This window comes from Ascaphus truei, chromosome 4 (genome assembly GCF_040206685.1).
Source record: "Ascaphus truei isolate aAscTru1 chromosome 4, aAscTru1.hap1, whole genome shotgun sequence".
Classification (NCBI taxonomy): Eukaryota; Metazoa; Chordata; class Amphibia; order Anura; family Ascaphidae; genus Ascaphus; species Ascaphus truei.
The window spans coordinates 406258393-406285436 of NC_134486.1; the positions used below are offsets into that span (position 1 = coordinate 406258393).

Genomic DNA, 27044 nt, shown 5'->3' on the forward strand with positions numbered 1-27044 from the left:
TGTTCCAGTTTCTATGTACAGCCTGCTTTTTCTGCCCATTCACCATATACAGTTATAATTCTTGTAGTCAACTCAACAAGATATATGGGGCTAATATCAGTCTCCCCATATGGTGTAATATATAATACTCACAGACATGAGCAATATATATGTTTCCACATAGATTACATAAAGGATAAATGGTTTATGCCTTATGCCAAATGCATTGTTATTATTAAATATGATTATATGGTAAAACAATGATAACACATTGCCCTTTATCTGACTCTATGACCTCCGTTACAGTTCTAAGATTCGCATTACAATGTTTAATTTTCTTTGTTTGTTATGTATGTTTTTATTGTAGTTGGGCATGTTTCATCATGCTAATTTTATTTATTTCTGTTTCCTTCCCCCAAGTCTTTTTGTTCCCTTCCCTAACCCCCCCCCCCCCCCCACCGCCGACTCCCTAGTTCATACAGCAATGTATACATTCCCATAAAACACAGAGATGGGAAGTTCATTGTTATTGTTTATGGTTGTTGCCTAGTAACGTCGCGGCCTGTGTTGCAGGAGGGGTTGTACGTGCGGCTACTACACATGCGCGCCATTCCCCTGCTTGAAACACACCCACGGCATTTTGCTTTCCATTGGGTATGAGCATCAACCAATGAGGGTGCATTTCGGCGATTTTCGTGCCGAAATCACGCAGTGCGATGACGCGGGTGGGCGGGGCTTACTCTTTAAGACTGGGGGGATGAACAGTGCGAGTCAGCTCTATGATTAAGGACTATGCTAGTCCGAAACGCGTCAGAGTGTGTCCCCCATACCATGTTTTGTTAATAAATATATATTTTTAACCTACACCTTGCTGGTCTCCTATTCTACTCGGCTGTGCACCGCTGGAATCCCGGGATTTCTACCCCTAGTTGAACCTTTGTGCTAGCTAATCATGGGCAGATGTAATAGTAGAAATATTACTATGTTAGTGGGGGTAATAAATAGCCACTATCAGGATATTGTCCCCAGGTAAGATGGTTAGTCCTTACATAGTATAGTGGTGCCCAGATTATATCGACCTAATGTATAGTAGAAGTAAAAAGCTGGACAAGTGGTAGATGGAGAAGAGGAAATCAGCAATGATGCATCCTCCTCTGTGACAACGGAAAAAGAGTTGAGGAAGGCAGGAGGAGAGTTAGGAAGAGATGTAGGATGGGAGAAGGATACAGAGGGGATGTCCTGAATCTCACTCTCCTCCTCTCACCCTCCTGCACACACCAACACCCAAGATCCAGAAGTGAATGCAGAAAGTCACATGACCCTAGTTACGCAACATTTCATTTCTAGTTCAGCTAAATGTGTATGCTTCTGTTCCGCTCACTGTGTATCCATATTTTGCTGGAAGCTTGCTAATTTCGCAACATTATTTACCATTTGAGGCTTGGTGAGACGATTCGCATGAAATGGAATTGGAAAAAAAAAGACGCAAAACATATTGCAACAGCATTTTGTACAGTTTAACAATATCTCGAGTACAGGGTGACTTAAATGCTAAACTATATTTATGTTGCAACAAGCGTTTTCTCCATATCATTCTTACCATCATGAATATGGCACAATGGGTCGATAAATAGAAAAAAACTTTATCATTCCCTGTTACAACAGAATTACAAGCAAAGAAGACTAAAGGACATTAGTTTTAGGTTTTAGGTTTACCTCTTTGGGCCACAATTCCAGGCCTTTTACTTGATCTTCTAGAAAATCACGGATGATGTTGACCTTTTCCAGAAATAGTCCCATGGAATTGCAGAGCTCAATATCACGGTCATCGATGGAAATATCCAATTCCGTGGCACAAAAAAGCCGATAGATTCCAATCACCACTATCCCAGCAGCATGGTGACAATACTGCAAGGTTTCCAACATTAACAATTATATTTGTATATTCTCATTACTCTGATTAAATACTGTCAATTCTAATTTAACATGTATTTTGTTTTCATACTCAACTGTATTTCCTCTAAAATCCCAATGGTCTTAGTATATAAATATATAAATCATGATTATAATCCAATACATTTACAATATTAACAATGTTATCTTCTGTTATTAAAATGTCTTCATCAGATTTATAAAACCATTGTTTTATGTATTATTCATTAAAAACGGAAAAAAACCTGCTGCCCCTTTGGCCAACATTTTAATACAACTTATTTTGTTCCGTTAAACATCCTATCAATCAACTTTGTAATCTGCATATTCAGTCAGTAGTTATTATCTCAGTGACTCTGAAATTCCCAGTATATCAAGTTTCATTTGTACTGCTCAATTAAAGCAGCAGTCCAAACTGCCGTGTTTATATATTTAAACCCCCCCCCCCCTTTAATACGGGCATCAATACAATCCACACAATAAGTCATTAGCTAAGTTGCCGATCGATCCGTTCTCCTGTGATCGATCGACGAAGATTCGGCTCGGGGGTTCACTAAATGGGTGTCCGTGCAGCAGAAGAGGACCAAAGATGTAAAGTTCTGTGGGGGAGGTCATGTGACCAGGCAGTCACTAGATACAATTGTTGCACTGCTAGAGAGAGAGGTCAGGGCTCAAAAAGGGATATGCCAGAGCCTGTTTCAGAAGAAGAGGATGTGACTTTGTAAATGGTTGCTATAGAAACAAAAATGCTTGTTACATTATAATACATTAAAAATGTAATTAAAAAGAAAATGTTACACGTCAGTACCGAATTGATTTATTTAAAAAACAAAACAAAAAAAACCATGTAGTATATTGCTTGGTCTGCATCTTTAAAGGCCGTATGACTGCATTGTGCTATGCTACCACCTGCTGGTCAATTCACAAACTTCTATGTTTTTCTTTCACACCAATTGTATTAAGCACTGCAGTGCATTAGTGACGTTTTCTTGAAATATTGCTTGGTCTGCAGCTTTAAAGCGGGCATTAAAATGCCTCACATAAGAAATGGATATAGAGCACTGAATGTAATCAGTCTCTCTATTTAATTAGCCCTGTTTGACCCTGGTCACATTTTTATTTTATAACAAAATGGTCAACCTTTTTACATTTGGTATAACAAGAAATTGTGTCACATAGACTTTCTTATATAGGTCTTTATGCTACTGTATATGAGCATATTTTTGATGTGAATTATGTAGTGCTTGCTTAAATCTGCAAATGTTAATGCTTGTTCATTATATATGTCCCATCCCAAGACACCTGGGATGGTCAAATATGGCCACGAGCTTGGTATGGCCAGAGACCCCATAGTCATTAACTTATGTAGCCCATCAAACTCACAAACTCGCATGAGGGCATAACATCCCACCACATTTTTATACAATAAAAATACAAAGGCAATCAACATTAAAACATTGGCATAACTGATTCCACCCTTGATGGAGGAACCTTTGCCCTAAATAACAGTACTGTAACCGGTCAGTAATAGTGAGCGGGATCTGGCTTGCGCACAAGGTTCCCTTCACTATCCGGTCTTGTGACCGAATAGCAACGCTTGCGTCTAGACTCCCCAATATACTACACCCAGTCTAAGTGTATGTTGTGGCCTACCTGCCACACTTTCATTCAATAGCACTTTCTTCCCTGTAGTGCATGCTGCTGCTGGTCCGCACCTTCATGTAATCTAATATGGCTGCACGTACCCACTCATCCCGGTAAATCTCTGCTGACCTCAGTAAAGAGTCAGGAAGGTAGGGATAGTCATATCCTTCCTGTCTAAACGTTTGGACCAAGACCCTATCAGCGCGGCCGCTTTTGGTTAAGTTATGCCCGTATGCCTGACCTGGCAATATTCAGTATATGGGTCCCTCCCACAGGGGCTCACTAACCGGTTCCTCTCCCCCTGGAGAAGAGAAAAGGCATGCTTCCATCATAGCGCAATGCTCCCACATAATTTTAGCCTCTTGCTCAGGGATGAACTGCCTATCTTCCCACCAGTGATCGGCACATACCCTCTGTATAAGGGATCCCACCAGGGTAACGGTTCCGTCCCTTCAGACACTTTAACCTTCACATTTGGAGAAGTGGGCATGATCATTACCGGGGACACAAGTCGAGGGGACCGGGGTCTGCATCGGTTGTCAACGTCAGATCCGCAGGGACTAAGTTCAGGACTGTGGGAATGGTCAGAATGGGGAGATGGGGCAGAACGGGGTGAGTCCAGCCGGGTATAGAGTGTTCCGTACCCTAACTTTGGTGGCAACCAGATAGGTTGTCCATATGAGGGCCTTCAACTGTCCGCGTCTTGGAGTGGAAACAGCAGCAGCCAGAGGCTTAGCAAGGCCCCCCATACTTCGAATGGCAGAAGGTCTAACTTCTTGTCATGCTCCTGCTTCCGCGCCCTGCACTGCAGCAAGAAAAGGTTCTCTGTAGAGTCACTCACTGAAGCAACAGGGGCAGTTGCAGGATCCAGAAGAGAAGTAGTACAGCCCGTTCCGTTAGCGGAGATCTCCCGACGCTGATCATCTTGTCCTGGCGCTCGGCGTCGGCAGTAGCTACATAAGCCATGGCTCGATCTTGTGCCATGCAGATGGCTTTACACTGCAACCGGAGCTGGGACATTCCTCCAGGGACTTAGGTCCAGTGATGATCGACACCCCCTGGTAGATGTTGTGTCTCAAGATGGATGAATAAGTCGTTACCTCAGGATCGTTGAAGGCCTCGTCCGACACCTCATTGACAGACACACCCTCGCTGTCCTGCCGGAAGCTCGTGGATCCAGCGGTGGAAGGTACCTCCTGTGGAGAGCGGAGCACCAAGGGAGTGGCGGGCATCGTTCGGTCGTGCCTGTCCAGGCATTGGCTCGCCTCCTCTAAGACACAGTTTGGAGCGGGAATTGACTGGAGAGCAGAAGGGGACTTATGCCGTCGCACACTGGCCGGTGTGGACTCAGGTACGTCCGCTGTTAGGATTCCCTCCGCCGGACTGGAGAGACCACTGATGTCAGTTCCCATGGCTCCCAGAGAGCCCACTCCAGAGTCCATACTGTATTTTGGAACCGACCAGGTTGTGAAGCAGGGTCCAGTAATCTGGCCGGTGGGTCTCGGATGGCTGTCCAGCCATATCCATCAGTGCTTGGAGAAGCTGGGTGATATCGGGAAGTGCCTCAGTGTGCAGCTGGGTCTTGGAAGTCTCCGCTCCAGGTCCCTGGAGGCGGAGTTATGGTGCATTGCATTCAGAGCAGGTCCCACCCGATTGCACAACAGGCAGACCAAGTGGAGAGACTTCTCCCCATCGGTGGGAAGTAGTAGCAGACCACCGGGGAGGGCATCCATTGTCGGCAGCTATTTGAGAGGGAGCGGTTAGTCATGCATCTGCTCAGTGATACTACCACGTGCGACTGTGGCTAAGTCACCACAGTATCAGTAGTACGGCTGTAGAAAGCAGGGTGCGGCTTGGCTTTCGCACTAAACCCGGATAATTTCTGCAAATAGGGCGTGGTTAGGCTTTGCGCCAAGCCCAGGCATTTGCAGACAATTCGTTGCAACTTTTGCACAAGTTGCCATGCCGTTTCCCGATTTCGGCGGGAACCGCCATTTTACGATGGAAAAGAACAGGATACGGCTCCCATTACCGGGGACCGCTTTAGTATGGCTGCACTACTCAAATGGAGGTCGTGGCTGTCTGAAGGTCAAGCGCGTTTCGAATGCTGGTACGTTCTTTATCAAGGATTCCTTGATAAAGAACGCACCAGCGTTCGAAACGCGTTGGATTTTAGGTTATGACAGAATAAAGTTTATATTTTTTTGCATTGGGTCCTCTCTTTGCTCCTGTTGGATCGTGCGCTCCTCTCCATTTCCTGTAGTGCAAAAGTGGATTGGCCTGCTTTACTATGCTGTAAGCCCTTCTCGCATGTCCAATCTGTGTCTGTGACGGTGAGGGAGCAACCAGGCTCACAATAAAGGGTAAGCCCGTTTGGTCACCTATGATCCATGTATTGGGGGTCGGGAGTTTCAGCTCTTGAGCCCATGGTACATGCATTCTGTAAAATTATGCGACAGAGAATGTATGTGTTTTTACCTTTCCAGGAGTGCCAGCAAGCAGATTGCTGGGCTGTGAGTTTCAAGGGGGGGAGGTTGCAGAAAGTGCTGTCAGAATATGCCTAGCAAGTCGGAGTCCAGAGTTGCTGGATACCTTAAAAATGTACCCGGGAATCAGGTCGGATTCCTGGATACATATAGGCACATTGTCCCAGCAAAATCTCCCCTTGAAAACGCTTGCGTGACTCACTGCTAGGATTCCCTGTTTCAGACCAGACCAGAAAGGTAAATGGAGCATAGGGATGTGAGGTGTCCCTGAACTTATCAAGGGGTCCCTAGGTTAAAGGGTGATACCCAGTTAATGCCCAGGTCACCGAGAACCTGTATAGGGGTTCTGGGGGTACTCCAACCATACATAAGGTTGTGAGGAGTTTTAAAAGTCTAAGTCTATTTTATAGTATGTGGGGGATATGGCTAGTAAGAAATAAAGTACAGCTTTTTATTCTATTCCCCATACCAGCAGACTTAGAATAGTTTTAAAGTGTATATTTTATTAACAGTGTGTTTTAATATGCCTGTGCACAGTATTATGAGCTAGGTCTTTCCGGACTGATGTTCTGAGTTAGTCACTGGGCTACCACTTGGTGCCAGCAAGTCTACTCAGACATCGGACATGAAAGCCACCAGAGGTTGCCAGGTGTGAAGAGCATTTGAGCAGGAGGAAAAGGCTCAAGTACCCATTCCTGAGATGAATGGAGGTACTCCGGACCACCATTTGCCTCAACAGACATGGAGGAGCCTGACCCACAGGTGGCTTCTGAATACCAAGTGTCAGAGGTGGCAAACTTGCGCATGCCCTTGGCTGATTTCGAATCCCTGCTTGCCCGGCTTCAGTAGACTGGCATCGCTCTGATTGGCCGGTGAGAAAGTTCCCACGCTGGGATTAGCTACAGTATTTCATGAATGAACTCAGAAATTCTATAAGACTCCCTCCGCCAATCCGTTCGCGAGATTCTACACGCCAGAACAGCAGCGGCAAATTTGAATGTACCAAAAGATGCTCTCGGCGAAATAGCAAGAGACCAGCTTCAGAAATTTCAAGTCTAAATATTTTCAGTCCAGCATTTTACGGCCAAGTTCTCAAAAACGAACGTAGCGGTTGCGGCTAGGATTGCAAGCCAAATTTAGAGCTAACTCCCGGTGAAGTGATTTCAAGTCCTCCGGAGGAAAGAGAGCGGTGGTGTCAGGAACTTCATGCCGATTTGAGTTCCAGGACATTTTGGGTTAAGTCCCGGTCAACTAAATACTCTTGTTTTATTTTCTATTTAGCTTGGAAAATCTCGTTTTTTGCCCCAGGTCCCAAGTAAATGTGTGTTTCTCATGTAGTTTGTGTTCCACAGTGTGTATGCCTTTTCATACGAATAAATGTACAATTTATTTGACTGATCTTGTTTTGCTCAATGTATGATCCTGGTAAAAAGGTGTAACTGCCTGGTCTCCTGTGACAGTGTCTAACGGCCTTTTTTAGAAGCGGTTTCACTCGGGCTCTGCCAATCCGATCGATCACTTTATCAAAAAAAACTCAAACTCGCATTTATTGCTCACAAATGCTATTCTCGTAGCTCCGTTAAGAAATTACAATCAGAGCCTAAAATATGAGCTTGGCTGAGAGAGCAAAACCCATAAGTCAGACTGGGGAAGGAGTTAGCACCACCTCAGGTCATTCCGCTTCTACAGCAAGTACGAACCAGGCGGATTGGCTGTTAATCTGTGCGGTTGGTCACTTTTTTTAGAAGCAGTTTAGACGTGATTTGCAATAGAGAATACCATTTTTTCCTCACATTTCATTCACAATTCAGAGCTACTAGAATAAGTGCCACTGTCTCTGGTGCCACAGTCAAAGAAAGAAAAGTCTGCGGCCTAGGAGATGGAGTCTGCCACGCTCGCGCTCCAGGGGGGTCAATGCTTCTAAATGAAATCCCCCCTGCACCGTTAATCCTCCGGTGCCACGATCACAGCAGTCACATGACCGTGGGTGGCAGAGGCACCGGAGATAGTAAGGTTAGCTACATCTGTATGTGTTTGTCAGGGTGGATTCCTGCTTCAACTCTGGTATGCCCCAGAGCCATGGGTCAGTGGTGGCAGAACACATTATTCTGTGTCAGCTTCTTAAGAAATGTTTCATCTTGGTGCTCTCATGTCCTCTTTATTCTTACCATGTCCCAATCCAACAGAGATTCTATTTTCCTGTGCAAGAACTCTGACATTCCCACGCCAGCTTGTCGGCATACGTCCACAATTATATCTCTGTGATCTTTAGGTAGTTTCCGGAATTCCAGAGAGATCTGAAACCAGACGCATATCATACATCACAAACCATGGTACAGGCATACCCCGCATTAACGTACGCAATGGGACCGGAGCATGTATGTAAAGCGAAAATGTACTTAAAGTGAAGCACTACCTGTTTCCCACTTATCGATGCATGTACTGTACTGCAATCGTTATATACGTGCATAACTGATGTAAATAATGCATTTGTAACAGGCTCTATGGTCTCCCCGCTTGCGCACAGCTTCGGTACAGGTAGGGAGTCGTATTGCTGTTCAGGACGTGCTGACAGGCGCATGCGTGAGCTGCCATTTGCCTATTGAGTGATATGTACTTACTCTCGAGTGTACTTAAAGTGAGTGTCCTTAAACCGGGGTATGCCTGTACTATAGTAATGTTTATTAAAAAAAGAAATGAAATCTTCTCTGAATGTATTGCGCACACTTCAAAAAGAGAACTCAGACATTTATAAAGCTCTGTGTACTATCAATTAATTTATGGAAAACAAAGAACAGATCCTGTGCTCCTACCAATTGGGCTAAAATATACTAGTGACAGTTTTACATTTAGAACCTAAGTCTGGAGTCAATTGGTTGCATATTTTAATCAAAAGATGATTGAAGCCGCCAACCTCGTCAAGGTAACCTCCGTTTAGCAGGTACCGGCACTGAATATACATAATTTCTTATTGTCCTGTGGACTTAACTTTGTGAAGCATGTTAAAGTGTCCTTAATGGGTAAAATAAATGTAGCATATGCTTATTTGTGATTTAGTGCAGTTTAAAGCTGGCCAACGCCAGAAATAAATATCCTTTATTGTAAAAGTAAACTGTGGGTGCACAAATGATTTCATTTATGTAGAACTCTCATGTTGGCCAACAAAACCATATCACCATCTATAAAACATCTACACTTCAGAACTGTACAATTACAGAAAATTGGACGTTCTTCATAATACTGTTTTTGTTAGTGTTTGTAGTGTTACATAAACAAATATAATACCAGTGACCTCTATGCATTTTCCACTGCGTGTGTCGTCAGGAGGAGGTCCTGATGAAGCACGCAGTGTGAAACGCGTAGGGGTCACGAGGGGCTGCTACATGAGTTGCTATTGGTGGAGTTACAGATTGGTTGGAAAGAAGCAGTGAACACAGCTGACGGAGTCTATGGGTCCGGACCTGAAACATCTCCTTCATCAGCTGTCGTTCCGGATCTCCCGGTCCTCACTTTCACCTGTTTTTAACCAGTTGTAAGTTTAACCCTTTCCGGTCCAATGTCGGAGTATATCCGACACTAATATTTGCCACATGCGGTCCAATGTCGGACCGGGTGGAGGGAGGAAAGCTGAAAGCTGTGGAGTGTGGAGTGAGGCGCCCGCAACACATCCCCCGCATTCTCCTTCCACCGCACTGATGCGCCCATGCGCCGATGCGTCCCCCCCTACGCCGATCCGTCCACTCCCAAAGCCCTGCGCCACTCCACCCACTCCCAAAGCCCTGTGCCAATCTGACCACCCCCCCAGCCCTGCACCGATCTAACCACCCCCCAGCCCTGCACCGATCTAACCACCACCACAGCCCTGCGCCAATCCGACCACCCCTTCAGCTTTGCGCCGATCCCCACAGGCAGCCCCACGATGACTCCCAGCAGCTGACACCAGAGGAAGGGGGGCAGGGGGCTGTGAGTGTGGTGTGTGTGGTGTCAGTGTGCTGTGTGTGCAGTGAGTGTGTGCAGTGAGTGTGTGTAGTGAGTGTGTGCAGTGTGTGTGTGTGTGTGTGCAGTGAGTGTGTGTGTGTGTGCAGTGAGTGTGCATGTGCAGTGTGTGTGCAGTGAGTGTGCACAGTCAGTGATTGTGTCTAGTGTGTGCAGAGAGTGTGTGTAGTGTGCAGTGTGTAGTGAGTGTAGTGTGTGCAGTGTGTGTAGTGTGCGCAGTGTGCGTAGCGAGTGTAGTGTGTGCAGTGAGTGTAGTGTGTGGAGTATGTGCAGTGAGTGTAGAGCGCTCAGTCAGTGTAGTGTGCGCAGTCAGTGTAGTGAGCGTAGTGTGCATTGAGTGTAGTGTGCGCAGTGAGTGTAGTGTGCGCAGCGAGTAGCATGAACAGCGAGTGTAGTGTGCGCTGCGAGTGTAGTGAGTGCAGTGAGTAGTGCACGCAGCGCGTGTCGTGTGGGCAGCGCGTGTCGTGTGCACAGTGTGCTGAGAGTGTGTGCTGAGAGTGTGCGCAAAAAAAAACAAAAAAAGCTGTATGTGTTTTTATTCACGAAAATTAAATTAGACCTACTGGCGCACTAAATGAAAATTAATTGGACCGCAAAGGGTTAAGTTTGTATTTTTTGTGTCATGCAGACCTTTGTGGGACTTTGAAATACATACCATATTCATACTAAAACTCAGACTAAATCTCAGTGTGCTCTCCGTTTTTCTGTTTTTGTGTTACATTGTGAGCTCCCCTTGGAGGGCTTACAATACAGGAGAACGTGGAGTACTCCTCCAGACGGTGGCAAGAGAAATTCAGTATATTACACACATGGGACAGCGTGAGTGCGGACTTCCTTGCACTTTGTTTAAGTTTACAGATTAATGTATTAATATGTGTTCTATCATCCTTTGTTGTTTTCAGTTAAGAAACATTCCACTTCAAGTAAGCGCGAGTAGTATGGGTCCTAGATTGTTCTCTCTACTGAACGGGAGAAAGCATGTATTTAGTAAGGAGTTCTCAGTGTTAGCAACTCCAGAGTGTGTTTGGATTGGCCCAAACGAAAGGTCCCAAGTGCAATTTTGATCAGATAGGTATGGAAGAAGTATACAGAGCCAGGGGAAAATCAAGCTGCCCAGAGGTTGTGCCTGGGACAGAGACTTGGACTCTTCTCTCTTACCCCAGCCAAGAGAAAGCTGGGCACCCGTAAAGTAAAATTATCTGTCACTGACTTTATCTTCTAGTTGGTAAGTGGGCAAGCCACCCAACTGCAGATAGGATTGTCACGGTAGACCAGGTCTTTTAACACCATTTATTTTTAAGGGATCAATCACAGGGCAAAACAAGACAGTGAAATAAAATGAGGTTTATTTTGGATAAATCCTCGGAAACACACAGAAATACAAAATACAAAAATATACACACTTACAGGGGTCTGGGGAAATGAGATCTATGTTTCCTAGGTGCAGGGACCCACATCAAATGGGTTTCCCCTGTCCACTTCTCTGCTTCAGGATATCAGAGTGCTGCACACAGCAGCTACAATGAGATGTACCTCCAGCTGGTCACAGTCCAACTCCACACTCCTTCCCAGAGTGTCTCTCCCTCTGAGAGTCTCCACACTCCTTCCCAGGGATGCACTAGTGCTCTGATCAGCAGTGTTCCGCATATACCCCTTGGTGGCTAGCATTTAACCTTGAGCAAGGGTAGCCAGCCAAGAGAAACAGTGCCTGGGGCTCAGACCTGGTAACTGATTCTATTAACTAGTGCCCTTCCTTTGTTTTGATCATATCTTTTCTATAGAACAGTTGTGATAGTGAAAAACGGAAAGTGAATCCCTGCGCTTCTGCCTAATGGTTTAACAATATATGTGAAATAAATATGTATACATGATGGGCAAATCTATGAGATAAAGGAGACTTTTAGTTACATCCTTTGATCAAATAATGCCCAAGCCTGCCACCAAACACCAAGGTAAGTCTCATAGCAGGTCCCTACACTGACTGCAACTAGTGTTATATGAAAATGCCCCAAATGGGGTTAACATGTCCAAGCATGTGCTTATATCACATATTGTGATAGTGACCTGCCAATTACCAGGCAGGAGCTTAGGTCCGCCCCTTTGATTACCCAGAGACAGAGAGGGGTGGTGAGAGGTGTGTCCTAAAAGAGTAGCTCGACAAACAGGTAGCCACACATTTTCTCCAGCATCATAGATCATGTTCCTGTTCTGAGACGTGGAGGAAATCGCTCACTTCTCTTACTCCAGAGAGAAGCCTGATGGATAAATAGAATGGTCACAATAACCATGTAATGTTGCTGACTGCAGACAGGATACGGTCCCGCAGGGCAGAGGTAGGGAGTAGTACACTGACCTTTGCCTGGGATCAGAGGCCTGGGATGCAGGGGTAGTCAGGTCCGGTTCCAGGATCGAGGCAGGCGGCAGGCAAGGTATTCAAGTCTGGGTTACGGGGGCGAGGCAGGCAGCAGGCATGGGGTAGTCAGGTCCGGTGTCAAGGCAGGTGGCAGGCAAGGGGTAGACAGGTCCAGTTTGGGGGTCAAGGCAGGCAGCAGGCAAGGGGAAGTCAAGTCCAATCAACATCCAAGCACAGACAGGCAAAACAAAGGCAGAGCTCAGGCAGGACAAGGTACGAGCAAAGTCAAGTAGCAACTGCCTACTATTTAAAGGCCAGAGGAAGCTGCTGGCAATGAGAGGCTCATTTCCTGTAAGGAACTGAGGGCAAGAATGCCAGGAAGCAAAATGGCCACTGTACAATCAGTGAGGGTGAGAGTTCACATCCTGTCAGCAGCCGTCTTGGATTTTTTTTTGGATCCCTTATAGTATCCCTCCCTTCAAGGTTGAACTCCGGGGCATCCAGGTTCTGTTTTTTTCTGGCTGACGACGGTGAAACGCCTTAATCAGGACTGGACTGGAGCATGGAGTATTCACCCAACTCCTCTCCTCAGGACCATACCCCTTCCAGTCCACCAGATATTGAATTGGTTACCTGGAGATACGAGAGTCAAGTATCTCTTGTACATCATATTCAATTTGACCCTCAAAAATTACTGGATTAGGAGGAGGGGCCTCTGAAAAGTGATTCTTCATCACAGGTTTCCGGAGGGACACGTGGAACGTGGTGGGGATTTTTAATGAAGAGGGTAGCTCCAGCTGATAGATGACTTCATTGATCTTCAAGATGATGTTGTAGAGACCAATGAATCAAGGTCTGAGTTTATCAGAAGGTTAGCATAGACGGATGTTCCGTGTTGAGAGCCATACTTTATTCCTCATGGCGTATGGGTCTGATGGCCTCCGATGTTTATTCCGCAGACTTTTTTGTCTCTCAGTAGCTGAGTGAAGGGTTGCCTGAATCCCCTGCCAAAGGTCCTGCAAATTCTGTGCCCTGGTATCAGCCGCTAGGACACCTGTTGCTGGAGAATGAAGGGGAAGTGTACAGTGATGGTAACCCCATGCTGCAAAAAATGGAGAACAGCCAAGAGAGTCATGAGATACAGTAGACTATTGTGGACAAATTCTGTATGTGGTAGGAGTTCTGTCCAATAATTCTGATTTTCGTTAATGTAGCATCGAGATATTGCTCCAAGGATTGGTTGGTGTGTTCAATTTGCCCATTGGATTGTGGGTGGTAGGCAGATGAAATGTGAAGGTCAATCCCTAATTGCTTGCAGAATGCCTTCCAAAATTTCTAAATGAGCTGGGATCCTCTGTCTGAGACAATCTGTAAAGGCAGTCCATACAGACAAAATACCTCCTTGGTGATAATGTCTGCCAGTTCAGGAGAAGAGGGATGCTTTTTTAGGGGTACGAAATGAACCTGTTTTGTGAAACGGTCAACAACAACAAGAATGGTCGTTATACTCTGAGAGGGGGGGAAGTTCTACAATAAAGTCCATGGATAGGTGCGCCCAAGAACTGGAGAGTATCGGCAGTGGCTGCAGAAGCCCACAGGGCAGTGTTCGGGGAACCTTAGTTCGGGCACATACACTGCAGGCCGAGACAGTGTTAGCTACCAAAAACGAACAGTTTGGATGGAGTGATGGCTATTCCCATGGGCACCTTGTTCTGGCCTTTCTTAATATGATGAAGAATCGTAATTGTGGATACAATTTTAGATGAGGGAATGATGGGACCCTTGTCCGTAGAATTGGTGTCATCTGAGGAGAACTGCTTGATAGCGCATCCGCTTTTACGTTCTTGGAACCCAGGCGGTAGGAGATCCCGTATATGAAGCAGCTAAAAAAAGTGCCCATCTAGCCTAATGGGTGTTTAGCCTGCGTGCCTCCTCGAGGTATTCTAAATCCTTATGGTCTGTAAGAATCGTGACTGGTACGACGGTTCCCTCAAGAAGGTGTCTCCATTCCTCCAGGGTCATTTTTACGGCTAGTAGTTCACGATTGCCCACATCGTAATTGTGTTCGGCAGGGGAATTATTATTTTTTGAGAAAAAGGAACACGGATGTAACCGACCCTGGATCTCACTTCTCTGTGACAGGACTGCACCTGCTCCAATGTCAGAGGCATCCACTTCGACGATAAAAGGATGGTGAGGAGCAGTGTGTTTCAAGATGGGTGCAGATTAAAAGATCTTCCTAAGCTTCAGGAATGTCGCCTGAGCCTGCGGAGACCAGTTTGTGTGATCTGCCTGTTTCTTTGTCATGGCTGTGATGGGTGCAACGATTTTGGAGAAGTCCCATATAAATTGCCTGTAATCATTTGCGAAGTCCAGGATTCTCTGGATTGTTTTTAGTCCCTTATGTACTGGCCAGTCCAGAAACGCAGCAACCTTGGCAGGGTCCATTTCTAGGCCAGAGATAATGTATAAGAGAAAAGGCAGGATTTCTCGAACTCACACTTCTCGAATTTTGCGAAAAGGTTGTTATCCAGGAGGCGTTTAAGGACTACCCTCACCTGCTGATGATGTTGTTCCAGAGTCTTAGAATAGATGAGGATATCGTCAAGGTATACAATAACAGAGGAGTCTAACATTCCTCTGAAAATTTCGTTAACAAAGAACTGGAACTGTGGGTGCATTGCATAGGCCGAAGGGCATCACCAGAAACGAATAGTGTCCGTCGCATGTGTTGAAAGCAGTTTTCCACTCGTCACCCTCTTTTATCCTTATTAGCTTATAAGCTCATCTTAGATCAAGGTTTGTATAAACGGTTCCGCCCGCAGATGGGCAAAATGTTCAGTGATCAGAGGGAGAGGATACCAGTGCTTGATAGTAATCTAATTCAAACCCCGGTAATAAATACAAGGCCTCAATGACCCGTCCTTTTCCACAATTAAAATCCTGCACCAGCAGGAGAACAGGATTTACCAATGAATCCCCTCTTCAGGTTCTCGTCAATGTATGTTCTCATCACCTTGGTTTCAGGTTCGTATGTCCACGAGGAAGAGTTATCCCAGGAAGAAGGTCGATCGCACAATCAAACGGTTGATGCACAGGTAATTCTTCAGCCTGCCCTTTGTCGAAGACCCGCCTCAGGTCAGAGTTACAGGCTGGAAGACCGGATAAGTCCTCCAGTGCAGGTAGTAGAAGCGTACCCATAGGATGACAGGGTGAAAGACATTTGCCATGGCAGGCAGATCCCCAAGTTATTATCTGACCCAAAATCCAGTCAATCTGGAGATTGTGGGTATGTAGCCTGGAAAGCCCTAGAACCACATCGATGGCTGGGGAATTGGTAACATCCAGCTGGAGGACTTCATGGTGCAAAACACCAACCATAGCTTTGATTGGAATCATCTCTTGTGACACAATCCCCAATCCCAACGGTCTGCCATCAATGGAGGAGATACCTAGGGGTACGACCTTCCTCTGGAGACGAATATTGATCCGTGCAGCGAAGGCTTTATCTACACATATACTGGCGGCCCTGGAGTCCATGAAGGAATTGGTTGTGACAGAATGGTCCTGCCAAGATTGACAGATGGGAATCATCAAGTGACAGGGAAATGGGGAGAAGGTGCAGATACTCCAAGGAAACTCCCCTATTTGCCCTGGGCACTGGCATTTCCCGAGTTCTTTAGGACAGGTTCATACCATGCGAGAACAATCCTGCTCGAGGCGTCTCTCTCTCATCCAAAGATCCAAGGACATACAAAGGGCGATCAGGCCCTCCAGATCTGTGGGCAGATCCCTGTATGTCAATTCGTTTTTCAGTTTCTCCTCAATGCCCTAACAGAAAGCAGCCCTCAAAGCCCCCTCGTTCCAATCGGTCTCTGCTGCCAGGGTCCTGAACTCGATAGCATATTGTCCCATGGTACGAGAGCCTTTTTTAAATTGCAGGAGTGATAATTCAACAGAAGCCGCACGACCGATGGTAACAAATATTGTCCAGAAGATTTGCATGAAAGCGACAGGGTCATCCAACAAGGGAGAACCCTTTTCATAAAGAGGTGATGCCCAAGTCATTGCTTCATCCATGAGGTGAGAGAAAATATATGCCACTTGAGAGAGGTGGGTAGAGAAGGATGATGGTTGTGTGTCAAACTGCACCTGGCACTGGTTCAGGAATCCTCTGCAAGCTGAGTGGAGCCCACCACAGCGGATAGGAGTAGGGATCCGGGGTTCCCTTAGGACTACAGGTACTGGTGCAGACATGGACGGAGCCACCCTGGGAGTACTGAGGACTGCACAGAGTCTGCAGCGTGGAGATTGAGTCCAGTTTCTGATCCAGCATCGCTAGGTGGGTGGCATGGTCTCCCAGAAGCTGGCCCTGATGGGTAACGGCATTCGCTACCTCTGCGGGGTCCATTGCATGGCTCGTGCAATGTGTAACGTTGCTGACTGCAGGATAGTATAAGGACCCACAGGGCAGAGGTAGTGGAGGATTAGTACACTGAACTTGGCCTGGAATCAGAGGCCTGGGATGCACGGATAGTTAGGTCCGATTCCAGGGTCGAGGCAGGCGGTAGTTGTTAGGCAAGTGGTAGTCAGGTCTGGTTGTGGCGTCGAGGCAGGCGGCAGGCAAGGGGTAGTCGGGTCCGGTTCTGGGGTCAAGGCAGGCAAGGGGTAGTCAGGTCCAATCGAAATCCAAGCACAGACAGGCAAAACAAAGGCAGAGCTCAGGCGGGACAAGGTACAGAGTGCTTTGCACGAGCAAAGTCCAGTAGCAACTGCCTGCTATTTAAAGGCCAGAGGCAGCTGCTGGCAATGAGAGCCAAAGAGAGGCTCATTTCCTGTATGGAACTGAGGGCAGGAATGCAGGAAGCAAAATGGCCACTGTAGAATCAGTGAGGGTGTGAGGTCATATCCTGTTGGCAGCGATCTCGGATTTTCAGGCAGATTCCTTATAAACCCCTAAGGACCTTAATAAGTCACTTCATCTGCATTGTTTTCTTTAAGGTATGTCGTTCAGTAATTTTATCCATTGTGATGGACTTATAGCAGTGGATATTGTGCTACTTGTAGTGAATTTTTCTATATGCCTCTATGCCCAGGTTGTCCTAGTCTAGAGTGTAGCTTGGGGTTGTCTGGGGATTAATATCTTCATTCCACCCTATTCTATTCCATCAGTGATCAACATACTGAGGAACAGACCATTTAACCCTTCTTTTAGGTTTCCAAGCTTCCATCAAAGCTTTTCATGACAACCCTCTTACAACAGTACAGTTACCTTCCTTTTCAGTCCTTGAATCTGAGAATTATTGATTTTTTTTCTAAATATCCTAGACTCAACACTATTAAATACATATTTCAATCGTTTCATATATCCCTAAGGTGACAATGCATTTAGTCACAAGACTTTGTCAGAAAGTTGTTCCTCGATACATTCAGTTACTGTGGGGTTATTATGGGTATTTTGTTGCAGCACCATTTACTGTACTTATGATGATATACAGTACCTATTAATATCATACATATAGCTATATCTAATTAATACCATTTATGTAGATGAAGCATTATTGTTTTCAATTCTTGTCTTACATGCACTCAATATTGTTTCTCTTACATAATTTGTAGCTATGTCTGCGAGTTTTCGGTGGCTCTGATTTGTGGCCTACAAAATTCAACCAACCCTAATATACAGTATATGCTGCAATATGTGTGAGAATCAAGGGCAAATATTTGTTCACTGGAAGTATACTGGATTCATGGGTCAGTCGGCAAATGTAAGGTTAAAACTGTCTTCTGTCAGCTCTGGAATTGATAAGGTTAAACAGAATACGCTGGCCTTGCTATTTTCACGGGAGGCTATTGTAAATAGCTTTTAGACCAACTGTTTCGTGCCTGTCATATGCTGTTAAGAAGTCAAAGACTGCCTTATAAGTCACCATTGTATATTCCTCTTGCTCAGCAGTTAAATGTTATAAGATCTACAGAAAAGGCATTATGTAGAGGTTACATGTAAATTTAGATGTGTACCCATATTTGTAACAGATGACAACTGTATTTTTGTCCCTGCCTTATGTATAAAATCTGCTTGGTGAACCATTAAACTCAGTTGTGGGAATTCAACTAAAAGCCTCCTTGAATTCTTACAGCTCCGAGCTCGTCTGCGATACTATTTGAAAGCATCCCATAGCCGTTGCGTTCCATTAAGCTCCCGGGAGAAGTTGTGTTTTGCTTGCCCTAGATGACCTTATCTGTAGAGATCTAACAGTTTTGGTGTTAGAAGTGGGATTCCACACAGGAAAAGGGGTGAGTAAAGATTCTTTTTATTTGTTTCTCACCTTTTCCTCTGCGAAACTAAGCAACCTAAATTTATAAGGGCAAAAGAACATAGGGTGAGAGTCCCTATTGTTTAATCGTGGGTAAGTCCCTGTAATCAAGGGTAAGTCCCCGATTTATGTAACAAAGGGTGAGAGTCCCTATTGTTTTATCGAGGGTAAGTCTCTGATTTATGTAACAAAGGGTGAGAGTCCCTATTGTTTAATCAAGTGTAAGTCCCTGATAAGTAAAACGGACGGTATATGATTTCAAATAGGATGGCAATTTAAGTTAAGTTAAGTTAAAAATTGTTTAAAGTTAAGTTAACATAAGTATTATTTAAAGTTAAGTTAATAATTGTTTATTAATACGTGCGCATAAAGTGTTAAGATTTCTTTCCTGTATAAACTCATTATGGGCACTAACATTTCTTCATCTAATGAACTTACCCTAACCTGTCAGCCCTCGCACAACCCCCTCCCTCACTGTCAGTGGCAAAATCAGCTGTCTCTCTCTCGCCTGTATGTATTGTAATAAGCAGCTGCAAGTAGCCCCCACCTGTTTTCCTCCAGCTATTTTTACACAGGCATAGGAATGTACCAAAATCGTGAATGGCAGCATGGCTCTTAGGAAAAACGAACATGCAAACTCAAATTATTTGTGCAACGTTAACTGAGTAAGAGTATATATTAAGTTTAAATTAATAATATTTTCCCGTCTGAATTGAAAAGTGGAAAACAAGAGTATAACAATTATAGGTTTCTTTTTCCCTCAGAATGTTTTATTTTTAAGTATGGATATGGTAAAAAAAAAAAGGTTGATTGATTGAGTAATCCCTATGTGTGTGCTTGTAAGAATCTGGGTGAATTCTATCTATATGAAAGTGTTATTTGCATCGAATAATAAGAATACCGGTTTATTGTATGTATACAAAATGACTATTCAGGACTTGCAAATGAATCTAAAATAAGAATATAATTAATTGCTCATGTTGAAATTTAATTTTTAAAAGGTGTACACCACCACTATAATATAAACTAATTTACACTGAGCAGGGGAAAGTTATGGGTATCTGTGGAGAAAAAGAATAAAGAAAGGATGAATTATTTTTGTAAATAGTCCAGTCACTGGAATAATAAGGATATTTATCGTACTGGCCAGGCGATTTATTTCCTTAACCAGAATTATAATTCTTTTCCTCCAAATCTCCACAGATGAAATCAGGTGAATAAGTTATATAGAATAACAGGCGAAATATATTCTAGACACAAAGCTAACTAGAAGCTCAGCATTTTAAAAATTAGTTTAAAAAAAAAAAAAGTTAATTATGATATGAAGAAAAAAAAAAGGATAGCTTTATTAATTTAGTCTGCAGGATCAAACTGTTTTGTTTTCCTATTTATTAAAATAGGTGAGAAAATATGTGTCTGTTATTTTTGTAAAAAAAACTGGTTGAATGTGTGAAAGAAGCGTAAAATTCTGTTTGTTTTGTGTCTACGCTCTGTGCTCTTTTTGTGTATAACCAGTAACTAAACTATCTAAAAGTATATGTTAAAGCCTACAATTTTCTGTTTAACAAAGATCCAGTTTTAATTTTTGAATACCAGTAACATTGTCGGGCTGTGTGAAGAGCTGCATATTTCAAGCTGTCCCAAATTGTATTGCAGAAACCAATAATTAACCATTTTTTCTGTTACAAGGTTTTGGCCGGAAGCCCAGAGTGTTATTTGAGCTTGTTATATGGCTTGAAATGGAAAAAGGTGTAAATTGATTAATATAGAGTTCCAATAAACAGAGGACAGTAACCAAGAATGAGCACTCTAAACACCTGGTGGGTGGGTAACGAAGTGGTTAAATCTTAAATCTTTAATATCCGTGTAAAATAATGGGGATTAAAACAAATATTAAACGCTCAGATCCTATAGTATGAACACAATGTAATGTTCTGGATCACTGATGAACTGCATAGAATCACTAAACTAGTGTCTTGCAGTGGGAACAGGTGGATAAAGTAACCACTAGTCCAATGTAATCAGCACAAAAAACTCTAGTGCTGAGGTACGTATAAGTGTGCAGACCCTGAAATAGCAGTAAAGCAACGGACAAGGAAAACGGCCCCTGTCCAGGTCTGCCAGTATACTAGAGGGTTCTCTATGGAATTATTTTTCTGCAAAGTTGATCAAATATTTAATATTTTATCATTATTTTTACCATATTTTTCTCTCAAATGTGTCCCACCTTTAAATCTGTGTCTATAAGTTTTTATGCTACAGGTTGTTCTTTCAGCAAATCAGATGCTATTTTGTGTTCTAAAAGTTTCTGTCAGAAGACTATAGCAGATTATATTTATATTCAGTAGGGTTCTTTTGAGATTTTATATGAAAATTTTATACCCAAAGGTTTCAGGTTAGTTTTGCTATATATCAAGCAATTCCATTAAGGTTATGCTTCAAATGCTGTTATCCTTTATGTGATATTGTTCACATGTAATATAAGTGAACAAAAGGAGGGTGTTATTGCTGTTATTATTGCTGGCTGCCCCTGAAACCATATGCCAAGGGCTGAGAGTGTCAGCTCTTGGGTATAATATTGTACCTTACTATGTTGCATGTAATTTTTCCTTTTTATACCCCCATATGGGTATAAACTAGGAACTGTGTATGTAGGGTTAACTGTGTAAGCCCAGTGGGCTAGTTAATGCATTCTCTGTGTATTCCCTTTGCCTCATGGGCCTGCAGCTGTCTGTGCAAGCTTATAAGTGGATTGCCTTGTATGGGTGGCCCCTTATGAGAAATAGCTGCAGAGGAGAGTCTCCTGGCACATGAGGGAAAAGGGAGGGGCTATTTTGGCCTGTCTTGCCTGCCAGCAAGGTATTCTTAGCTGGTGTCTTAGAGAAGAGAAGGTTTTAGAACCCCACATGATAGGTGCAAATAGTGGAGTGCAAGCTCTTGTGTCTACATGTTGGTTTTATGTGTTCTAAGCCTGCAATGCATTGAGTTTGCGCTGTGATTTAAACCCAGGTTGGTGAATTGGCATGTGAATTAACATGTGAATTACATGTGAATAAGCATTCCAATGCCCCAGCTCGGATATGGAGTGCCTGAAAGTGAACTGACCCTGTTATTTTCTATGTCATATTCCCTTAGCGGAACTGTGAAATTTCTTGTGTGTCAGTTTTAGGGGGATATTTGGGTGGAAATATAATTATTTTGGTTGCAGGAGTTGTGGGGCCAAAGTGCTGGTAGTCACTTAATTTACCCCCAGAAAGCAGGCATGATTTGACGGTACGCAGGGTGAATTACACCAGGGCCTCCCTGTGCCCCCCAGACTCCTGGATTTCTAGCCCAAATCTCCCCAAGTTATTTTCCGAATAAGTATAAGGTTCCCCAAAGTATATTCTCTGTTTCTTGTGTTTGTGTGTTTTCAAGGTCTTATCCGAATAAACCATTTGTTTTTCTGCCTGTTTTGGCTTGTAATTGATCCCTTAAATATAAAGGTGTATTTGGCCTGGCCTAATGTGACAATCAGATATAATTTTCTCTCATGGGAAGACCAATGGTCACCCTAGGTACCTTGTAGATTTAATGTTGTATGATTATGCTCTAAACAGACGATTTTAATCAGCATCTATTGTGTGAAACTAATGCAATTGTCTGAGTGTCTCATGTCCAGGTGCAGTCCTTCCAATTAGATGAAGATAAAGGTGACGCAAAAGCGCTTTTCATCTAAAGTGGAGAGCCCTATTCCAGATTCTACCCAGTCAGAGTATTTTTCCTGGATCCATGTTACACAAGTGCACCCACAGTCGCTTCAAATTAACCCTCAACAAAGGAGGGATGGCCTAAAGACACAGCCGTTCTCAGTTGGTGTTTTGGTTCATAAGAAAACCCGGCACTAACCAAAAAAAGGAGAAAAGTTCATAAGAAGAAAAATCGGACCTCAACATATGAACTTTGAACTTTTAATAACCTTTCTTTTTACAGGTTTTATTATTTTAATTACAATGTTTATTCTATTAGGTTTATATACTGTAAGTGGTGTCCACATGAAGACGATAGGGTAGTAACAAGAATATTTTGTTATATAATGGAATCCTGGTAAACAAAGCCCACATCTTAGGTGCAATATATCCCAATGTACTATACATACCCAATAAGTTGCACCCCAGGGACACGAGAGGTTTATTTAACTCCTTGGAAAAAGACAAGATGCTATAAGATATTTGTAGAACTATATATATAAGAAATTGGTTATGAAGGGAGTAGAAATACAAGTTTACCCTAGGGAAATTAAAGTATTATCCTGCAACTAGACCAGGTTATGTTATTTGGGAAAGTGCTTCCAGTGTTTGAAGGTAGAGTTGAGGGTTGAGATTTGTTGGGACTTGGTGTTTAGATTATTTCGCTGGGAGCGAAGCTAGTGGATGTTTTTGTATGTGTGTCTGTCCTACTCATTACTCTCTGTGTTATGAACAGCAAAACTTTGGTCCAGAAGTGCGTTGCAACCCCCCCCCTCCCCCCCCCACCGATGCTATGTCTCTTTTTGGTGATGAAGATGTCAGCAGTCCCCCAGAAGAAGAGACCGAAAAAAGAAATCAACTGGGCCAATACAATGGCCAGAAAGGAATCAAGTTATGCACTATGGGACTATTTTTTTTGGTCCGGCAGGACTATGATATGGTTAACTGTCCTTTAAAAAGACTGTCTCTAAAGGATAAGAGGGGGCTGAGAAGATTGGATATGAGGAAGGTGGGGAGGTCACCCAAGGGCGTGTGTCAACCACAAGGAAAGGATCACAAGTCAACCATTTTGCCTATGGCAGCCATTTTGTCTGTTCCGATATTCTGAGTAAATGTAGTATGTAAGATGTATGTGTTGGGCAGTCGCTCCTAGGAAATATTATCCCACACCAACCCCCACTTATGCTCAGAAATAGAATTTAAATAATGTTCATCATACCTAAGCAAAGAATACGAAATTGAAAGGCATTAATTATTAAAAATAGCTCAGTTAAGAGAGTAGCGGGAGGTCTAATACCCTTTTAGGAATGTATGATTTATATGCAAAAGGAAATTTTTCAGTAGTCAATATAGATGCTGTTTTTCACGATACTAAAAAACGCTATTTTTAAGGCTCAGCAATAGATAAGGACAGTAGTTTTGCAAAATTGTATGGCATTGGGTTATCTGATGGCAGCACAAGGAGGGGTTTGTAAATTAGTGGGTAAAGAATGCTGTTCTTATATTGACACCCAATCAAAAAGTATACACCATGATATGGATACTCTAGCAGAAATTTAATCTAGAATGCGAGAGGAAACAAAAGAGTTTGATTTTACATTTGGCCTTGAAAATTGGCAAGGTGTATTGGGAATTAAATTCTTTACGGAATTAGGATAATCGCAGGTTTACTACTCTGTGTGTATGAATGAATCTAGATGGCTAAAAGTGTAATCAGCTCTATTTTTGCCAAAGAAAGATGTTTCTGCTTCTAGCTCGACCATTATGTATATGCCTCCCACAAAGAAAGCGAGAAATACCAATAGTCTTGGTACTCGTCAACCACCCATATCTTCATCTCTGAGATACCGAAAAGAGATGGGTTTCTGCATACACATGGTCTCTTGGAGGTTTCTCCCTTTGAGTTTTTCCTCTCCTGAGTGGTTTGCAGAAGAATAAATGGGATTGGTCAATTGGTTTGTTCTTTCGGAACAAAAGGAGGGAAATGTAAGGTTAAAACTGTCTTCTGTCAGCTCTGGAATTGATAAGGTTAAACAGAATACGCTGGCCTTGCTATTTTCACGGGAGGCTATTGTAAATAGCTTTTAGACCAACTGTTTCGTGCCTGTCATATGCTGTTAAGAAGGACAAGACTGCCTTATAAGTCACCATTGTATATTCCTCTTGCTCAGCAGTTAAATGTTATAAGATCTACAGAAAAGGCATTATGTAGAGGTTACATGTAAATTTAGATGTGTACCCATATTTGTAACAGATGACAACTGTATTTTTGTCCCTGCCTTATGTATAAAATCTGCTTGGTGAACCATTAAACTCAGTTGTGGGAATTCAACTAAAAGCCTCCTTGAATTCTTACAGCTCCGAGCTCGTCTGCGATACTATTTGAAAGCATCCCATAGCCGTTGCGTTCCATTAAGCTCCCGGGAGAAGTTGTGTTTTGCTTGCCCTAGATGACCTGATCTGTAGAGATCTAACAGCAAGGTAATACAGTAAAAGCTAGAAAATATTTTGGGTTTCATGCTAGAATATGCCAACAAATAAATGGGACCTAAGGCTTCACAGCAGGGAGGGAAATGGCACAACACGTAAAGTAGTTGTCCTTGTGTGCACAGATTGTTATAGTAGAGTATATCTGTTTTAAAGGTGTAAAAATGCCAGCTTTCTCCAGACTGAACACAGCATCGGGATTCCTGTACTACAACGTGTCAGAGAAAAATATGTTCATACCGTTGGGAAGTCTTCGAGCACCTGCCTGTACTTGTCTTTGCTCTCGGTGTATTTCCACTCTGCATCATACAGGAAGGTGTGGAATTTGTGCAACATGGGAATCTTAGCTTCCAGGCTTATAGTCATGTCATCCTCAATAGTGTCTAGAGCACGAAAGACCAGGTAATATATACAGACCGAATGCCTGTGATGACAGAATAACACATACAGTACATATCTTGTGATACATTTCACTTCAGTGTTTCATGTTATCAAAAAATCACAATGTTACCATCCCATAAAATGAACATGCTACACTGATAATGGCACAGAGTATCTTATTCTTCATATGGTTTTATTTTCATGGCTATAAGCCTCATTAGATTGAAACAATATAGAGTATTGGTGAGCAACAGGCAGCCCTCGGGGGCTTCACCTGGGACCCTCCAACTGCTGGACGCTCCAGCATCCGACTGTCTCTCTCTCTGTCCAGTGAAGAGGAAGGGGAGATACATCTGCCACGGCTTTTAGCTTCTCCTTACGCCATCAGCTGCTTAGTGACAGTGCACCGATACTACTACTCCTCTCATGTGCTAATCACCCGCTCCAAATGTAAGAAGATGCGGTATGCGGCACAGTATTCATCAGTGCACAATAAGCAGCGAGGAGGGGGAAGCTACAAGCAGCTGCAATGTTACATAGTTACATAGTAGATGAGGTTGAAAAAAGATGTACGTGCATCAAGTTCAACCTGTGCTAAATTTAGACAACAGATACTTTATCCTTTATCTATACTTACTTATTGATGTTACTTCTGCCTGTGCACCATATATATTTATGTCGGGGACGTGTGGCCCTTTTGAGGCTCCAAAGCTACACATGTGGCCCTTTAAGTATATCATGTTGCCCCCCGCTGATATACAGTCGGACAACCCTGCATGTTTTCCCCTGTTACATGTTTGGAGACAATAGGGCCTATTTATTTAAACTACAATCAATTGTTTTTGCACAGGTTTGCACCTCGCAATATTTGCAAAGTCCGTATCACATGTCCAAACAGTGCAAAGGCGTCTTATCTTTACGTGACTCGGTCCCAGTTATGAAATTCGGTGTGATATGCAAATAAATAGGAGAGGGAGTGGCTAAGTGAGTAAAGACACGGAATGGCACTGAGTTTGAAGCAGGGGAACCTGGTTCAATTCCTGGTGTCGGCTCCTTGTGACCTTGGGCAAATCACTTTATCTTCCTGTGCCTCAGGCACCAAAAACATATATTGTAAGCTCCACGGGGCAGGGACTGTGCCTGCAAAATGTCTCTGTAAAGCGCTGCGTAAAACTAGCAGGCTATACAAGAACATGCTATTATTATAATAAGGCAAACTTGCAAAATTACACATTGATGGATTATTTGTTAAACTGCACGTTTGCAGGTCTCTTTTTAAGTGACAGACAGAAATCTCACCTCCCTCAGGTATGTCCAGTGGGGGACAGGGAGAGAGAGAATTGGTCATTGTCTTTTTTTAATAGATATGTAACCTCTTTTTTTTACCTTAGACTGCCGCCCGCTGCAAGGTGGGGGCCTGGGTCACCCTCCCATATTCTTACCCAGCACACGGCTGTAGGTCAGACAAATAGCAACATACTGTACGACAGTGATGTAAATAACGTAAGAATATCTATAATGTAGTTATCGCTAAGCACAAAGATAACAATATGATCACCAAACTGGGGGGTAATTCAGTGCATACACAATACAATCAATGCTGCGTAGGTGGGTATCTGTGTCTCTCCCTGTGACCACACGACCCTGTGTATAAGGGCCTGTGTAAAGGTGCCAGCATACCGTTGGTGCTCTTAGTTAGTGTACGAATGTAACAGGCCTGTACTTCACAAAGACGTTGGTA

The 27044-nt window shown here is 43.5% G+C and overlaps 1 protein-coding gene across 3 annotated transcripts in view; it reads right to left on the bottom strand.

Annotated features, from left to right (window-relative positions):
* The window catches only part of LOC142493939 (squalene synthase-like), a 92127-nt gene that overhangs the window by 24519 nt on the left and 40564 nt on the right, over nt 1-27044 (bottom strand). Inside the window, exons 3-5 of one of the 3 annotated variants that reach the window (XM_075598712.1) lie at nt 25163-25346; nt 8210-8338; nt 1696-1887 (exon numbers count right to left, since the gene is read on the bottom strand). In XM_075598712.1, the coding sequence (XP_075454827.1) occupies nt 1696-1887; nt 8210-8338; nt 25163-25346 (505 nt within the window). The remainder of the gene's footprint in view (nt 1-1695; nt 1888-8209; nt 8339-25162; nt 25347-27044) is intronic. The other 2 variants (XM_075598713.1, XM_075598714.1) reach the window with 2 other exon arrangements.